Source organism: Armigeres subalbatus, chromosome 3, assembly GCF_024139115.2.
Source record: "Armigeres subalbatus isolate Guangzhou_Male chromosome 3, GZ_Asu_2, whole genome shotgun sequence".
NCBI classification, from domain to species: Eukaryota; Metazoa; Arthropoda; class Insecta; order Diptera; family Culicidae; genus Armigeres; species Armigeres subalbatus.
Genome location: NC_085141.1, coordinates 88,806,573 through 88,823,949, shown reverse-complemented (window position 1 = coordinate 88,823,949; position 17,377 = coordinate 88,806,573). Strand labels below are relative to the sequence as shown.

Genomic DNA, 17,377 nt, shown 5'->3' with positions numbered 1-17,377 from the left:
GCAGCAAATGTGTAAATACATATCAATAATGTGAACTAATCTTCAAATTCTATGATGACAGTATACAAATTTTGCATTTTATCATTTTATATAGCAGATTTATCTATAAATGTGAAATTATCAACGAATATTTTCTATTACCTATTTTCTATTACGAATACCTCTTTGCTTGTCGTCGAATGTATTACATTGTTATTACACATAATTTATACATTATTTTCAATAAATGTAGCATTGACAACATGGTAAGTACTTTTAACGGCTGAAGTTCTTCAAGTACTTCGAAATATATACTGCAAATGTTTACTTATTAGCTTATTTAGCCTGAATTGTTTGTTGGGTTTTTATAAATCGCTAAACGATAAATGGAACAATATAATTCCAATCCCAAAAGCCCAAAAGTTCTTAGATATTCAATTTGTTAATATAGTTCCGAATTCATTCACTTGGTAGGTTACATTAGCCTGCCAGTAGAGTTGAAATCACACAATCGGTAAGATTTGGTCCTTTGATTTGGTGTTGAATTAAATTTGCAAATCGATTGTGTTTGACTTTGAATTTTGCATCCATGTATTAATGGATAAGATTTGAACCGAATTTCTATTTTGTCTTGAGTTTGAATTTCGATATATTTTTCGGACATATTATTTAATTGTTCTGAATTTGAGTATGATTCGGATTAAATTTGAATTAAATAGTTGGAGCTTCTCAAATATTATTTTTATTTAATGAATTATTGGGTCGTATTAAATCTACGGTGTCTTTTACTTGTTTATTATTTGATTCAATTGAATTTTGAATTTAATATTTGGAACAATAACATATTAGATTCCAGCGAATCGCAAAATTTTAACAAATAGATTTTTATGACATAAAGTTAAGATTTACTTAAACTTTTGGATAGTGTGTTTTGTACAAATATATCCTAAACACATGCTACTTGAATTTTATATTACTGTGCTATTGTTGTTTATAGTACGCTTGGCAATAATTTTTTATTTCATCTTTTATGTTTTCAAATGTCTTATTGTACTTGGTACAGTCATTTTAAATGCGAATGCATCTGTCAATTATGTATATCTGTCTGTCAATAAGGATTAATCTTCCCGTGTTACAATTTCTTCGAGTAGAATTCAACTTAATCCGTGCTGATACGGTCGTAAACTCTGATCATGAAGATTCCGACGCCGGTGAAAATGTTGTGATGCAGTCCGCAAGAGCAGATGTCGATGATGAGCGTGGTGACTTTGAAGAAAACGTGTCTGCTGTCGCTGATGATGGCGAACATATTTCTTCGCTTTTAACACAAGACAAACCCAATTTCGATCGGGCTGATCGGGAGTTCCAGAAACGTTTCGTGGAAAACGATTTCGGTTGCGCTTGTGATGTGTGTGCTAGAATCTGGTTCAGGAATGATTTGAAACCAATCTCCGACTCAAATGCTGCCGTGTTACTGGCGACAAATTATTTCGAAACGGTGGAAGGATTTTTGGCGTGTGCTACATGTCGAACAAGCCTGAACCGCGGATCAATTCCCACATTGTCGCAATCGAATGGCTTTACATATCCCAAGTTTCCGTCCAATTTGCCTCCGCTAGACCCACTCACCACAAGACTGGTGTCTCCCAGGATCAATTTCATGCAGTTTCGTCGTTTGCGGCATACTGCAGGTTTGTGGAAAAGTTATTTTAACTTAAAAATGTATAACATCAAATAAATATACATATGATTTTCCTAACCTATTTTCATTAACATGCAACAGGTAGTTTGGCAATAATCGGCCAAATTATCAACATTCCAGTCGACGTGGCCCAGATGGTAGGCGAACTTCCCCGCCACCTGGATGACGACTATGCTATCAACGTGTGCATCAAGAAACACTTCATACACAAATCAAGTTACTTGTCCGGCTACGTGAAGAAAGGTACCGTTAAAGCATGGCTGAACTATCTGGTTACTACACCGCTCTACAGGCGGAATGGAATTGTTTTCAATGAAGAAAACTTGGCTGCGATCGGACAAACAGAGCAGACGGAAATTTCGGAGGAACGTAGGGCAGTAGACCTTGAAGTCGTCGACGAGATGAACGAGGTAGAAATGATGATTGGACAACAACATACGCTCATGTGGAATGAAGACAAGTGTCTGGAACTTGCACCGGCACAAAATCAGAAACCGCTTTCCATTATCTACGATGAGTTTGCTGAGGAGCTGTCTTTCCCCGATATTTATCTTGGCCATCCGAGATGCTTCACCCGCGAAGTCCATGCGAAAGCGTTCATGCTGCCTACTAGCGAGGTGCGACGTCAGGATCGGCAGGGCGCGAGACCGGAGCATATTTTGTATATGGCCATGAAAATCATGCGGCTGCGGATATCGGAAGGATTGAACAATACCTTTAAATGCATGGGCACGGCCAACATAACAAGGGCGCAGTTGCAAGATCGGGAATTTTGGAAAGCTGTATTGAGCGTAACCTCTCTTTTCTGAAATCTATTCCAAACTCCGTTCAATTTTGGCAGCAAAGAAAACAGGATGTTTTCGCCATGATCCGGCAGCTGGAAACCCACGATGTTTTTGACGATGAGTGCAAATGAAATTAGATGGCCTCACCTACTAAGCATTCTGCGGAAGCTTTCTGGTGGCTCTAACATTGCGGAAATGGACGATATTGTGCAACAGTTGTCTGCACTCCAGCGTGCTACACTTGTCAGCGAAGATCCTGTCACGTGCTGTGCATATTTTCACAAGTTGGTAAACATCTTTCTGCGCCTTCTGTCATCGACCAGGTTGAGCCCGTTCGGCAAATACCACGTTGTAGATTATTTTAAGAGGATCGAGTTCCAGCATCGTGGCAGCCCGCATGCACATATTCTGCTCTGGCTGGCGAACGATCCCCGTGAGGATGTTTCGAAAGAATGCCCGCTACTGTTGAGTTGAACGATTTTCTGTGCTCCATCAGATAGGAAAATCTGACTGAGACCTATGGCAATCAGGTGGGTTTAAATTTCGCATAGTTTCTAGCAAGTAATCACTCACAATGTCAAACCCTTTTAGGTTCATAAACACACGTTTACGTGTTTCAAGCGAAACGATAAACGTTGCCGGTTTAATATTCCGTACTGGCCAATGGATCAAACCAGAATTCTGATCCCCATTACAGCCGGGGATGGCCGACTTCAACAGCTAAACAGAAAGGCAGCGAAAATGCGGGAAGCTCTTGAAACGAAGGTCTACGATAGCCTTGACGCGTTTCTCGTTGATAGCAGTTGCACGATACGATCACTACTTGGACGTGATTCGCTCTTCCATTCGCCGACCAACAGTTCTGCTGAAACGTTCCATGACGCAGCTTTGGACCAATCCATTCAATCCTTGGATCGCTGAGAAGCTCAAATCCAATATGGATTTGCAGTTTGTGCTGGAGGAGTTTTCATGTGCTGCTTATGTTGTGGAATACGTAAACAAGACCAACAGAGGCATAAGTAGTTTACATCGTGACCTCATAAAGCTCCAGGAAGAGCATCCAGACCAGGACTACAATGGATTGTTGAAGAAGGTCAGCATAAAATGTTAAATTCCGTGGAAATGTCTGCCCAGGAGGCTGCTTGGTATTTGCTTCGGCAACCGATGTCAGAAGCCAGCCGCAAGGTACCATTCATCAAATGATATAGTTTTCACAATTTAGAATTCAATTTCGTTTTAGGTTGAGTTTATTGCGACAATGTGGCCACAAGAGCGAATAAAATCCAAGAAGCGGAACAAACAGATGGACGAAGAGGATCTCGACGACAATTCCACCGATGTGTGGACGCTAAACATCATCCAACGGTATGAACTGCGCCGAGGAATGGATGATATCTGCTTGGCGGATTTCGCAGCATATTATTCGGAAGAAAGATCCACGAAGCATTCATATAGACTCCGTTTAGTTCCCCGTGTATTGCGTTGGTGCTCGTACAGTATGGCGGAAATGGTCGACTATAAGCGTGAGATGGTTCTCCTCTTCCTACCGTTCAGGAATGAAGTCTGCGATGTACTTGATCGGAACAAGTTCCTGAAGTTGTATGAAGACAACGAGGCCGCCATTTTGGCAAAGCACAAGGAGTATGACTGCGAAATGAACTTGGATCAGGTTGTGGAGGAATACATCCGCATATGCAGCGAAGACGATGAGCAGCAGGTGATTGCCGACCAGAAGCGCGATGAGTTCGTCCGCACGATCGTCATGGAGCCGAATGATGACGATATTCACAACTTGCCAACAGGACCCTTGGCAGCTGTCGTCAAACAGCGATCAAATGTCTTGTCAAAGCAAGAATATTGTGAAATGGTGCGTGCCACGAATGCAGAGCAGCGGGATTTGATTGTGCAAGTAATCCACAGCTTGCATTCTTCTGAAGAAAACTGCAAACCAGTGCAAATATTCTTCACTGGCCCGGCGGGCTGTGGCAAAACATTCACTTTGCGCATTCTAATGGAGACAGTGAACCGGTACAGCCAAGCTCATAATAAGCAGCACAACGCTTATGTAGCATGCGCATCCACTGGAAAAGCAGCGGTTGCAATAGGTGGAACAACAGTGCATTCCGCATTCCGGATTTGCATGTCGCGTAGGCAAAGCTCAAAGCTGAGTTTCGAGGCATTACAACTGTACCGGAACGCCTTCGCCAACGTGAAGCTCATCATTATCGACGAAACAAGCATGCTGGGTGCTGATGTCCTCAACACAGTACATGTCCGGCTTCAAGAAATCACGGGGAACTACGACGATCCGTTCGGTGGAATGCCGATCGTATTTGCGGCGATCTTCGTCAATTGCCACCGGTCAATGCACGGGCGGTGTTTAAACCGAGCATAAACCCCATGCATGGCGCCGGTTTATGGCAATCTCCCGACTTCCACCCATTGGTTCAAGTTATGCGACAAACCAACGAGCAGTTCTCCAGCATTCTCACAAAAATTGGCAACGGTGAGCGGATGTCGTCTGAGGAAATCGAGCTTATTGAAAGCAGGTTCCGTACGGAGGAGTGGTGTCGGCAGCATGTCCCTCGAGGGATCCGGTTATTCCATCGGAACGCTGATGTCGAACGGTATAACTCTGTGGCGTGGATGGATCGAGAGGCTGTCGAATGTACTGCAGATGACCTATACTCTGGTTATAAGGACAATTCCCAGCTGGCCAGTGCTCGCACAAAGGTGCATAAGATGAGTGTAGTAGAGACTGGTGGCTTACCGTATCTGTTGCGTCTTGTTCTTGGTACACCTTATATGCTGACCACCAACGTGGATGTCGAAGATGGCATCGTGAACGGAGCGATCGGAGAGCTCATGCATGTTGAGTACAATGAAGGAAACTCGCAGCAACAGGCAATCACGATGCTTTGGATGGCATTCGAAAATAAGTCCATTGGGAAGATGTTGAGAGTGAAGGCCAGACCGCTGGTGTATTCGAGACCTGGGGTGCTACAAACAGGCTGGACTCCAATCGTCAAACGATCGGCGAACGTAACCCTTAACGGTGGTGTTAAGTGCAAAAGAGTTCAGTTTCCCGTTGTAAGTGCGTGTGCCCTCACAGTCCATAAGTCCCAGGGAGGCACATTCTCGGAAGTCGTATATAATTACGATAAGGATCAGGAACAGCAGCTAGTTTACGTTGGTCTTTCCAGGGTTACATCAATCGACGGATTGTATCTGACGAATGCCAGTAGCTCATTCCGGTTCCACCACGGAAAGGGTTCAATTAGAATGAACGACCTTCGGACGGAACTTGAACGTTTGAGTAACCATCGTATGCGCACCATTACAGACGATATCATGGAAGCTATAACCGCAAACAAGTTGGCTTGTACGTTGATGAGCATCAATGTACAAAGTTTGAATGCACACTCGTCGGACATTGCAACAGATCGGGTGCTTACCGCCGTTGATTTGCTTGCAATGAGCGAAACTTGGCTTGACAACGGCACAACCACAAACATCAATGGATACCTTTGTGTTTGTCAAGAGAAGCGTGACGGAACAAGAGCGGGAGGAGTGGCAATATTTGAACGTGATGGTTCGTCGACTATGGCCGTTTCTCACGCCATACGAAGCTCAATGAAAGCTATGACCCAGCATTGAGTGTAGCAGACGAATATGGGGACTGCTGTGCTGCAGAGGTTTCGATCATGGAAACCCGCACGTTACTGTTTGCGGTATATATTTCACCAGGTATAATCAAATAGTAGTTGTGTTTGTATTTAAGTGTGTTGCATTAAATTTTGTATATTTCCTAGGTACCACCCTGAAGCAAAAGAAATATTTCTTAGTGCGCAACCTCATAAAGTACACCCATGTTGCCATGCCCGTGGTAGTGTCGGGAGACTTTAATATTGATGTGACGAAAGAGGAGAACAGAGATTTCATCTGGTTCATGAAGCAGTTTCTCTATCTGGATTGTGCTTCGGATCCAACTATAGCGACTACTCTGGGTGGCACATGTCTCGATCTAACGTTCACCCGGAACGTAAGTGTGGAATGCAGGAGATACTGCACGTACTTCTCCTACCACCGTCCTATTTTGTCGATTCTTGCGCACTATAGGATTTCGGGCGGTCATTAATCGAAAATGTCATGTCTTCCGAATTATTTTAAAATATTTTCTCTCCATTGTCAATACTCTAATTAAGAGAAATTCTGAATTTGAAGTCTCTAGGTGCACTAGTTCCAAAGATATAAGGTGGCAAAGTCAGAAATGGGTAAAAAAGTTAGCAAATTTTCTGAAAAAATATTTTATTTTCAACTATTTATTGAAATATTTTTTAAATGTTTTTTCTTCAATGTTAATACATCATTACAAAGGTTATTGTATAAGCTTTTAAATGGTGTGCAAAAACTAATGGTTACACTGTGAAAAAATTGAAAAAATGCGGAAGCAATATTTTTTCCAAAAACGACGCTATTTTCAACTTTGATAGTGAAGAACTTTTTCCTCAGGAATCCCCAGGTTCTTTTATGATACACATCAAGGACAAAGCTTCGACTAAAATGTCCTGAAAGAATTTCTTGCCAGTATTTGCAATTAACAGAGTTAAGTCACTCTGATTTTTTTTCATTTGTTTTTTACCGTGTTTTGCCTCTCTCGTACTCCAAGGTTAATGCTCATTCCAAAAACGAATGTTTGATAGAAGGCCCGGAGACCCCTAGTGTATATATCAACTAACTCAGCGCGAAGAATTGAGGTGATGTCTGTATGTGTGTGCATGCGCGTCTGTATGTATGTGCGCAAAAGAACGCAATCGCCATTTAGACACTTATTTGTGTCCGATTTTCTCGCAACAAGTTTCATTCGACGGGAAATCTAGTCCCATCGTTTCCTATTGAAAATGGGTCAGACTGAACTATGCGCTCAAAGGGTATGGTCAAAATACATTTATTGGTAATAACTTCGACTTTATTTATAACCATTTGAGCTCATTTAATTAACTTTTCAAAGGAGTAAATGAATAAAACCCCCAATGCAATGCAGCACAACGGTAACGGAAGGATTTAACAGTTCGCTCATATATTTCCTGTCAAATTTTACCGTTTCCGTCGCCATTCCGCTGAAATGCGTTTGGGGCTTGAGTGGTTTGAGTCATTCTCTAAACCTAATTTTCTGAGCTATTCATTAGCTACTGATGGAGAACTAAATATGAGATTTCATAATATGTAAATATTTATAAATCTCCTGGAATCAATAATTCCCGACATGTTTATTGCAAAAGTAAAGACGAACAATATCTTAGTTAGAACGGAGCGTATGAAATTCCTGCTAGTGTTCATGAATGTCTGGCTAATGGTAGGGAAATATTTATTCACTCATCTACACTTTGAGGTTCACTGGCTGAACAACCAGCGGAAAGTCAATATAAACAGTTGAAGAAATTTAGAACTCATAATGCAAGAAAATGATCAAGAGAGGCAAATGTTGACATTTTCCTTCGTGCCTTACATGAATCAGATCCATTTTAAGCTCGATTTGGATAACGAGGAGACGTTGGAAAAAATTTTTCACTTAGTTATTCTTATGCCATGCGTAATTTTGTAATATTTGAAGATTTTCAAAAGTTCTTTATCTTCTAATACTTTAGATGAATTTATCTCATCTTCCATCGTTGATGGAATTGAAGAAAATATCATTGAAGACTTAAACCTTGACACAGAAAAGAATGATGCTGTATATAACTTGTAGAAATCATGAAAACAAATCAAAAGTAATTCAAATAGTGTTGTTATTTAAATTAAAAGAATTTTGCTTTTCGGAAGAATGGAGCATTCTTACATTCCACAACGAATGTCCACATTTTTGAGAATATATTAATCTCATTTTTGAATAACTTGTACACGTAAAAATGTCATGGGATTGCGATTTCTAATTTGCTAATACCCTTTTTCAAAAGTTATTTTCAATTCTGATTATTTGATTAACATTTAATGCTTTATGATCCTTCAGATCCTAGTACTTTGTCAAACAAATTGTTCTAAATACAAATTGTGAGGCATGAGAGTGAGAACAAAAAATATCACGGAATGTCATGAAATTAATGTCATTTAACATGATCGCCGCCATAATGTCCATAAATTGCTGAACTTAGTTTTGTACAGCCCCTTCCTTCTCCTTAAGAAAACGCACGAAATTTCAACTTCCCAAATAGGTTTGCTTTGTCACGTTAATCGAACCTATGAAAAAAATAATTACGTAATTCATAGACGATCCCCAAAGGGGGGGGGGGTTGGAAATTGTATATTCATGCTATTTCGATCATACACAGCTAAAACTAAGTGGAAAATCACTTTAAAAGTCCAATTTTATTTTTGACCGCTCGCTTGTATGGGGATCCCCCATAGTGTTGCGGTGTCCCGAGGTAAAACTAATGATTTAGAATTAAACATAGTTCTCTTCATCAGTTATGTTATTTTATTCTAGAACCGATGCCATCCCAGTGAAGTGAATTAATGTCACTGATTGTCGTTGTTCCGCTAGTTCATCTGCCGAAACGTTCGATTTCAACCTGAATGACCAATCATTGACATCAGCCGGACAGTCCGTAGCAAAAATAGATAATTGATCCTGAAAATGAAACTTGAGTATTTGGTAACTAAATTTATATTTAGATCATAATGTATTTAATATGAAACATTCTTTCCGTTTTGTTCTTTTCTTTGTTTTCTACAGATTCAGCCCAACAGTGGATTGATACATCCTTTAACATTCATCGGGATCACGGCGTACATCACTTCAAAAGGCTTCAAGCCAACATAAACAAACGGCCCTTTTCAGGGCCACCAAATATTCATGGAGGAAGATGTTGTTGAGGCTGTTGTTTACCGATCTTCTGTTTCTTTAATACTCTGCTTATAGTTATAAACCGAAATGAGTTTATAGTAACAATCGGGTTTTCGCCCATTTATTTCCAGGATATGCGACATGTCGAGGATATTCCAACCCAGATTGAATATACAGCCCCATCTTCAAAAATCAGCACCAAGAAACATATTTAGAGTTTCAAAATAAAATCTTCTACACTTACGTAATCCTACGTCCAATTGGCGGTCGTGTCTCGGATACAACCTTCTTCTTTTTATAGAAGTTTAACAGAGCCCACTGTCAAACTCCACCATATCCTAGACAGGCACTACAACTCGCGGTTGGCCTGGGGAAGGGGTCGTCAATACCTTGGACATAGCCCCTGCCGCTGGTTATTATTTGCATGATACAGCTCATTTAAATAAAATGCGCCTTAGAACGCTTTTTTATGTACTAGCTGATCCACCAGATTTCCTTCGTACAAAATTGAAAATTATCTGGGAGTTGGCGACTGAAGTTTTGCTAATAAAGTTGATTTCTTTCGGCGATAGCAGTCTTAATAGGTAGCAAATACTCTGTTACCCCTACATCCGACGTTCCGGTTAATTTATTTAACCTTCTTCAAAGAATTAGGAGTTTGTATTTTTGTTGGTGTTTGATGGTAGTGTCCTACATTTTGTTTTCGTGGTTTTGTAATGGCGTCCACTTTTGTTCATACGTAGCGATTTTTGCGTACGACACTGAATTTAGTTAGCAACTTTTAAAATAAAAGCTCTCATTATACCTACTTGGTTCAAGTTTAATTTTCTACGCTTAATCGCGACACCTCGACTTTCGATTTGGAAATTGATATGACAGTTTCTTGTCTTCGAAATCCTCCACATGTCAAATTTGGTTCCATTTGCTTGATAAGTTCTTGAGTTATGTAGAAATATGTGTTTCATTTGTATGGGGGCACCCCTTCCTGATCTTTAACTATCATAAGAACGTTCCCTAGCCCCAAAAACTCCTGCATACTAATTTTCAAGCGAATCGATTCCGTATCGGCTCTTTGCGGATCAGACAGACAGAGATTTATTTTTATGTATATTAGGGTGGGGCTTCTTCTTCTTCTTCTTATTGGCATTACAACCCCACACTGGGACAGAGCCGCCTCGCAGCTTAGTGTTCATTAAGCACTTCCACAGTTATTAACTGCGAGGTTTCTAAGCCTGGTTACCATTTTTGCATTCGTATATCATGAGGTTAGCACGATGATACTTTTATGCCCAGGGAAGTCGAGACAATTTCCAAACCGAAAATCGCCTAGACCGGCACCGGGAATCGAACCCAGCCACCCTCAGCATGGTTTTGTTTTGTAGCCGCGCGTCTTACCGCATTAGGGTGGGGGGTCATGGCCTTTTTTCAAATCAATTGTTTTTCGGAACCATTATGGGTCTCAAACAACTGTGCAGAATTTGGGCCCGATTTGGTGCTTCCTGGCTTTCCGCATCACGTTTAAAGCTCGTATGGAAATAAGTAAGGGAAAACGAACATTTTTGTATTTAGAGGTTTCAGTTCATCGTAAACCTAGTAGCACATTGCGTTAAAGTATAACCCAAAACATGCAGAAGAGCTTTGCGGAAAAAGGTACGTTGTTGGAAGGTTCACAAGAAAAGTTGTAACGCTTGGAAGTTTGAAAGTACAAGCGCTATGCAAAGAGTCTTTTATTCTGCCAGCACTGCCGAATTATGTAGATCAATCATTTAACTGAGTGTTATTTCAAAATTATTGATCCTATAGGGCTTTGGAGTTTATGCGAGTTATTCGAAGCGAAAAATTCCGATAAGAAGGATAATGTAAAAAGTACGTTTTACATACTTATCTCCATTTAAAATTAAAACGCGATGCGGACAGCGAGGACGCAACCAATCGAGTCCACATTTTGCACAGTTGGTTGGGGTCCCAAAAAGATTCAGAAAAACCTTGATCTTACTTGATTGGTGAAATTTACGTGTTTCCATACAACTGCGCCCCACTATAATTCATATAGATGTGAATCACTTGAGAAAACTCCAAGGCAAAATACACACCGGGTCAATCACTTACTCGATTTAAAAAGGAGAGTCAAGTACAAAAAACACTGGAGACGGTCTCACAGTTAAGGCGGAAATTCGTATCTGTAAATATTACAAAACGTGGCGGAATTCAATGGAATAGTACTGAATTCGTCTTATGACAGGTGAAGACATTCCACTAAAAGATCTTAAATAATTTTCTCAGTCATTGAGTACTATCCGAGAAAGCAACAGAAAATTGGTTTTCAAACGAAATGGAACCAAACCTTACAGATATTGATAAATAGTTTTAGACAAAACTCAACATTCTGGGGCACTACTAGTTCAAAACTACAAGCAGTACTCCATAATTGCTATGCAAAGTGCGTGTATAATACATATATAGTTTCTCAATCAAACGAAACATTTTTCATACATTTCCATACAAAAAATATTTTTTCGTGTTTTTTGCCAGAATACGTATTTTTGAATGAGGATTCAGAATAACTCATTTTGGCCAAGAAATGTAACATATTATGAAGTTTCTCAAACAAACGGTTCATATAGTTTGTTTACACCGTGGAGGCGCATGGTGTTTATTTGATTTCTCCTCGCCTCGGTCATTCTTTGCAGCTGGTTTAAAACAATTTGGTTTCTCTCACTCACCTGGTTTGCCATATCGCAAGCATAGCTCAAATGTAGCCGTCATTGCTTCGTCACTGATGTTGGTATCCACAATTACGAGAGGCGCTTTCCGTATCAGCTCTTCATGTAGATTGATCTGCGGACGAATATTGAGGATATGTTTAAACTTGAATTAATTTGCTCATGACACTCTCATGCTTTCTCGCAAATTACTGAATAAACCGAAATTGGCATCACCCGCTTTATATACCACCAAAATTGAATCAAAATACATTTGCAGTGGCTTTTGGTACAGTGGTTACTATTCCATAGGTAATCAGAAGAACTAAAACGCACAACAAGTCAAAGAACTTACCTCTTACAAATATTAAATAAGCAGAAAGTTTAATATTCGTAAAAAGATAGGGTATAACGTGATCAATCGAGGAATAAAACACAACTGTATTCTGGCTTCAATAGACATTAATTCCCCGATCATATAGAACCATCAAGCATTGCGATTAAAAAGTTAAAAAGAAGGATGTATTACTACACTAATCTTTTAGCCACGGGCTGAAAAAAGCTTTTAATTTGACATTGGCTTTTGGTTGACAAGCAATCAAACCAATCTACTAAATAATTTTACACCAAGGAATACACCTAAACTGTGACTTACAATTAGTACTGCGTGAATAAATTGTTGCATTTCCGCAATAGCGATTAAAACGAAATTATTCAACGCGGTATTCCGGTTAGTTCGGTTTTAAAACTGACGATCTGCGCGCCTAAGCGTTGCTGGTGGGTTGGTTGATTGATGGGTTGTGAAAGGGCCACATCAAACATAAATCCACCGTGATTGATATTCGTGCAGGCACAGAGAGTCGACTTACCCAATCGGCGGTGATGGCTTTGTGGACGGACATGTCCCCCACGACTAGCTTACAGTCCCCACGGTTGTCCAGCAGGACGGAGCAGTTGGCCGTTGGATATTCGCCAGCGGTGAGAATGGTTTCCCCGCAGTGGTTTGGCAGCAGTCGCTTTATGTAATCTCCGTTCTGTCAACAGCAGGGGAAAAGGGGAGAAAGGTTCGGTGAATAATTGGGATCAGATAAAAAAATAAAAAAATAAATTGAGAGTCATTTATTTGTGGATCGGGGTAAGGCTCTGCTGTTGGCAGCTGAACTGATGACACGGAAGATGTTGTTTGACACCTGACGTTGGACAAACTATGTTTGAGGTATTAAAGCTGCATTTGCAGTACAGCGTATTTGTTTTGCACTTACTTGGTCATTTCCAACAGCCGTAATCAGGTTGACGTGGCCAAAAATTTTCCAAATGCCTTCAGCGATGTTTCGCCCTACTCCCCCACATGACGTGTTGACGGTGGCATGGTACGTGGCTCCATCCAACTGTAAAAAGAAGGAAAATAGTAGAATGATATTTAATATCTATTTTAATGGTGATTCACTCTAAAAATAAAATTAAAATTTTAGCACAAAATTTCAATGGCTTATCTTAGCCCAACTTGTATTTATTTTCCCCTTATTGTATTTAAATATATTGGGACGTCTCAGCTTGGAACATGATGAGATCTTTTAACTAGCTTGAAACTACACGTAAAAAAATAACCTTATATGTTATGGCAAAAAACCATTCGAAAATACTTATACTCTTCATTATGCCACCTAATGAATGATCCCATATCAAAAAGCTAATAACATTCATAACTTAATGAAAAGTATAAGTTTCCGAATGTATGTGACTAATGCGATGTATAAGTTTTTTCTTATACATGTCATTAAGCGCCTACTTTGGCAAAAAAGTATTAGAAATATTAATAATAAACAACATTAAATTTTTTTACGTGTAGAGCACATTCGAATAATTTCAGGTCTTAGGAACCGTAGAAATTGATATTGTCAAGAATTTTCATTTTTTAAAAACACTAATTTGAAGCGTTACAAAATTTACTTAATCATGAATCCATCTGGTAAGAACCTTTCAATAATCTAAAATTAAATCCCTTATTCTTATTTCTCACCTTATACCTACTAGACAATAATCAGCATTACGGTAGCTACAACCCTGCACCTCCTAGTCAGGAATCGTATGCCGTGTACTCTCCGCCGTCGCAGTCTTACCAGCAACAATTTCCACAGCAAGGATTCGTCTCGTCCCACCACCATTCTGTTCCCGACAATAACCCCGGTCAGACGCTAAACATGTCTCGCATGACAACTCCAGGACTATATCAACATACTCAACCGTCAGCAATTCAACAACCCAACACAGGTTCCTTTCCGGCGGGTGGCATCCAATATTTCATGGGTAAGTTCTGGTCGCGATTCAGCACTTCCTTCTATTTTTGTTCCGAACGTTGACCCACCGCCGGTTCTATTTCTTCAAACGCATATTTGCATAGACGCCGCCTGTACGGTTCCGGCCGGTTCGTTGCCCCATCAACCGCAAGCTTTGAATCAGTTCCCGCCCCACCAGCAACGGGCTCTGATGTCACAGGCGGCTTCGCTGTCCCAACCAGAGCGCACGTTGTCCAAGCAAAGCCAATGTGTCAATCCAAACTGTACCCACTGCTGCAAGCCCCAGACGGCGCCGGCCGGACCAAATCCCCGACGACAGTAAACTAGTGGCTTGTTGAATCAAACATATTTTCAATAAATTTTGTTTTTTTACTTGGCCGGATGTTGTATGTATAATATGTTTTGCCAGAGTTGTTTTCCATTTAACACGACTTCCCTTTCTGGGGGAAACTTCTTTGGCTATACATTTCATTCCATTTTTTCATTCAACACAAAACAACAAAATCATTGTAACGAGAATTCTATTTGAATGATCACCAATTCCTTATACAACTTGAGGTCGTTGGCACTGCCAGGAGACGTACTACCAATGAGTAAAAATAAGCTGTGAAGATTTTCATGGGTATTTTTACCTCATTCAGCAGTTACACACAATAGCGAGCTGATGCCATCTGAAAATTGTGGAAAATCTCAAAATTTGGGTTTTGGAAAATTTCGATTTTTCCTACCATCCTATCTATTATTTTGATACTTTTTTTCACTCAACCTACATAATTTTAGATCTAGTTCTGGCGTGTTGGGTCTCCTTCTCCTACTTATAAAATTCAACATTTCCTAAATTGAACTGCTTTCCGGAGCGAAGAATATCAAGGATAATATGTATTTGCGAGAATCTCTTATCCCATGTGCATAGTTGATGCTAAAGCTGATAGTCTCTTTGCATGTCCCTCCTATGACAAATTTTGATGATTTTGGTTTTCTTGGCTGATTTAGTTTTCAATTCTCGGTTTATATGCAAAGTTAATGAAAAATTAATAAAATAGTAGACTTTGTTCTTAGAATAAGTTTTTTTGTCCTATGCACAATGGTTGGAAAAATATGAAATTTGACCAAAATCGTTTTTTACTAGATTTTTTTCTTAGATTGTCTTATTTGGATGTCATATTAAAGAGGAAATAAAATGTTTTTAAGTAACATATTCTAGCAACCCCCGAACAACTTGACTATAAAAACCCGCACTTTTTGTTACGGTCGTATTTTGGGATTATGTTTTCTACCCCTTCCTTCGCCTTATACCGGGCAGACGCGTTCTTTCAAAGAAGGCATTATCAACTCCTGTCGCCTTGTACTGGGCAGACGCATTCATTTAAAGAAGGTGTTACTTCTTTCATCGCCTTACACCGGGCAGACGCGTTCTTTTAAAAAATACATTATCAACTCCTTTCGCCTTATACCGGACAGATGCATTCATTCAAAGTAGGCATTATCTTTTCCCTTTGCTTCATACCGGGCAGATGTGTTAATTCATAGAAGGTACTGACTCCTTTCTTTTCGTTATACCAAGCAAACGTGTCCATTTCAAAAGGGCATTGTTTCCTCACTTTGCGTTATACCGACCGACAGGTCATTCAAAGAGAGCATTGGGGTCATTCAATAATGATGTCACAGGTTTTAGGGGGGAGGGGTGCAGTAGTGGACGTCATACCCCTTTACCTTCTTTCATTGCTATAAATCACCATCCAAGAGAATTTAGCTCGGATTGCATGTAATTCAGCAGAAATCGATAGATATTTCAATGATAATTATTCTAACTGAATTCCGCCAAATGGCATTCCGCGGAATGACTTTCGGTGAAACCATCGACCATGACTTCCACGATTCATTTAAATTTGATTGATTGCTCATTTCACAACTAGAAGCGCAAGCGTCGTAATCCTTCGAGTTTGACAATTCACTCCAGTGCCTTCTGGTGATATTCACGAGATGGTGGTAGAGGAGTTGGACGATGGATTTTTCAGAAAAATGTTCAAGCTATTACGTCTGTTTGTCTATGCTGTGTCTTTTTCAATATTTTCCCCGTGAAAAAGACTCATTTCCTGCGTTGAAACGTCGGACAGGGATTGAATCATAAAGAGAAAGAACAAGTCTCTCACTTATCACCTCTGTATACATATTCGATATGTAGCATACCGCGAGAGACTTTTTTCGCAAGCTGTCATGATAGAGAACTTATTCGGGAGGCTATACCCCATGATAAATTTCTTTCAGAAATCTCCAAATGCGGGGAGCACTGGCTCTGCCTATCCGATTCTGTTTTTTCGCACTTGTATACAAGTTTGATAAATTTGATATCATGGCTTGTTATGATTCTGAACAGGTTTTGGCTCTCATTATCTATTGTTTAGAGCGTTTTCTACAAACCCTAACGTCGGGTAAAACTTGATGTAAAAATTTAGGACTGAATAGCCGTTTAATAAATATAATGATCGTGGGCTGTATCAAATCTGGAACTCTGAATACCCGTTTGTTGAAATAACTCTGCAGAGAAATACATGCAGATCACAAGGTCCTTCTTTTCTACTCTGCCATACAGTGGTTATCAAAAGGCAATGTTCTCAACCGCGTTTTTGAATTGAGGGATGGAATTAAAATTTTCGATTGAGAAAGAATCAAATTAGATGCGGATCTCAGGACCCATCTTAACTAACTGGAGCAATAATTTGATCAATGCTTTCTTGAGCTTATTCAAGAAGATGCTTCGTTATTTCGCAATTCATTTTCGTTTACATTGGCTAGCCTTCCAGATCACTTATCAGTTGTAGTGGTTCAGTATCATTTACACAATGCTGTTTATTACAATTCTTTTGTGTACTATGGATGTTGTGATCTTGTTACAACTCTCCTCTACTGAATGAATTTTAAGTATAGTATCGCTAAACAATTAAAAAACTTCATCCTAAACAATTAATATAAGATTTGGAGGTGATTACAGTCGCTAAAATAACTTCCGAAGCCGAAAAACACACGTCCTCCAGACACCACATCTGCTTAAATCTGTAATCTTGTAG

At 39.8% G+C, this 17,377-nt stretch overlaps 2 protein-coding genes and 1 long non-coding RNA gene across 3 annotated transcripts in view; 2 read left to right on the top strand and 1 right to left on the bottom strand.

The window, feature by feature from the left end:
- Positions 1–12,901, bottom strand: part of LOC134225199 (uncharacterized) — a 44,990-nt gene extending 32,089 nt beyond the window's left edge. The window contains exons 1-2 of the long non-coding RNA XR_009983191.1: positions 12,882–12,901; positions 12,034–12,148 (exon numbers count right to left, since the gene is read on the bottom strand). This is a non-coding gene — a long non-coding RNA (uncharacterized LOC134225199). The remainder of the gene's footprint in view (positions 1–12,033; positions 12,149–12,881) is intronic.
- Positions 3,579–4,861, top strand: LOC134227892 (uncharacterized). Its single transcript, XM_062709591.1, has 2 exons — positions 3,579–3,651; positions 3,707–4,861. Exons 1-2 carry the CDS (start codon positions 3,589–3,591, stop codon positions 4,859–4,861), a joined length of 1,218 nt encoding a protein of 405 aa, XP_062565575.1. The 5' UTR covers positions 3,579–3,588.
- A 963-nt stretch (positions 12,902–13,864) lies between the features above and the next one.
- On the top strand, positions 13,865–14,687 carry LOC134222858 (uncharacterized). The gene is made up of 3 exons (XM_062702004.1): positions 13,865–13,981; positions 14,047–14,319; positions 14,414–14,687. Exons 1-3 carry the CDS (start codon positions 13,969–13,971, stop codon positions 14,629–14,631), a joined length of 504 nt encoding a protein of 167 aa, XP_062557988.1. The 5' UTR covers positions 13,865–13,968; the 3' UTR covers positions 14,632–14,687.
- The last annotated feature ends 2,690 nt before the right edge of the window (positions 14,688–17,377 follow it).

Excerpts from the sequence above, each read along its gene's own strand:
- LOC134222858 (XM_062702004.1), top strand. Across the intron at positions 14,320-14,413 it reads TGGCATCCAATATTTCATGG|ACGCCGCCTGTACGGTTCCG; the intron begins GTAAGTTCTGGT and ends ATATTTGCATAG.
- LOC134227892 (XM_062709591.1), top strand. The coding sequence starts at position 3,589 with ATGTCTGCCCAGGAGGCTGCTTGGTATTTGCTTCGGCAACCGATGTCA. Across the intron at positions 3,652-3,706 it reads TGTCAGAAGCCAGCCGCAAG|GTTGAGTTTATTGCGACAAT; the intron begins GTACCATTCATC and ends ATTTCGTTTTAG.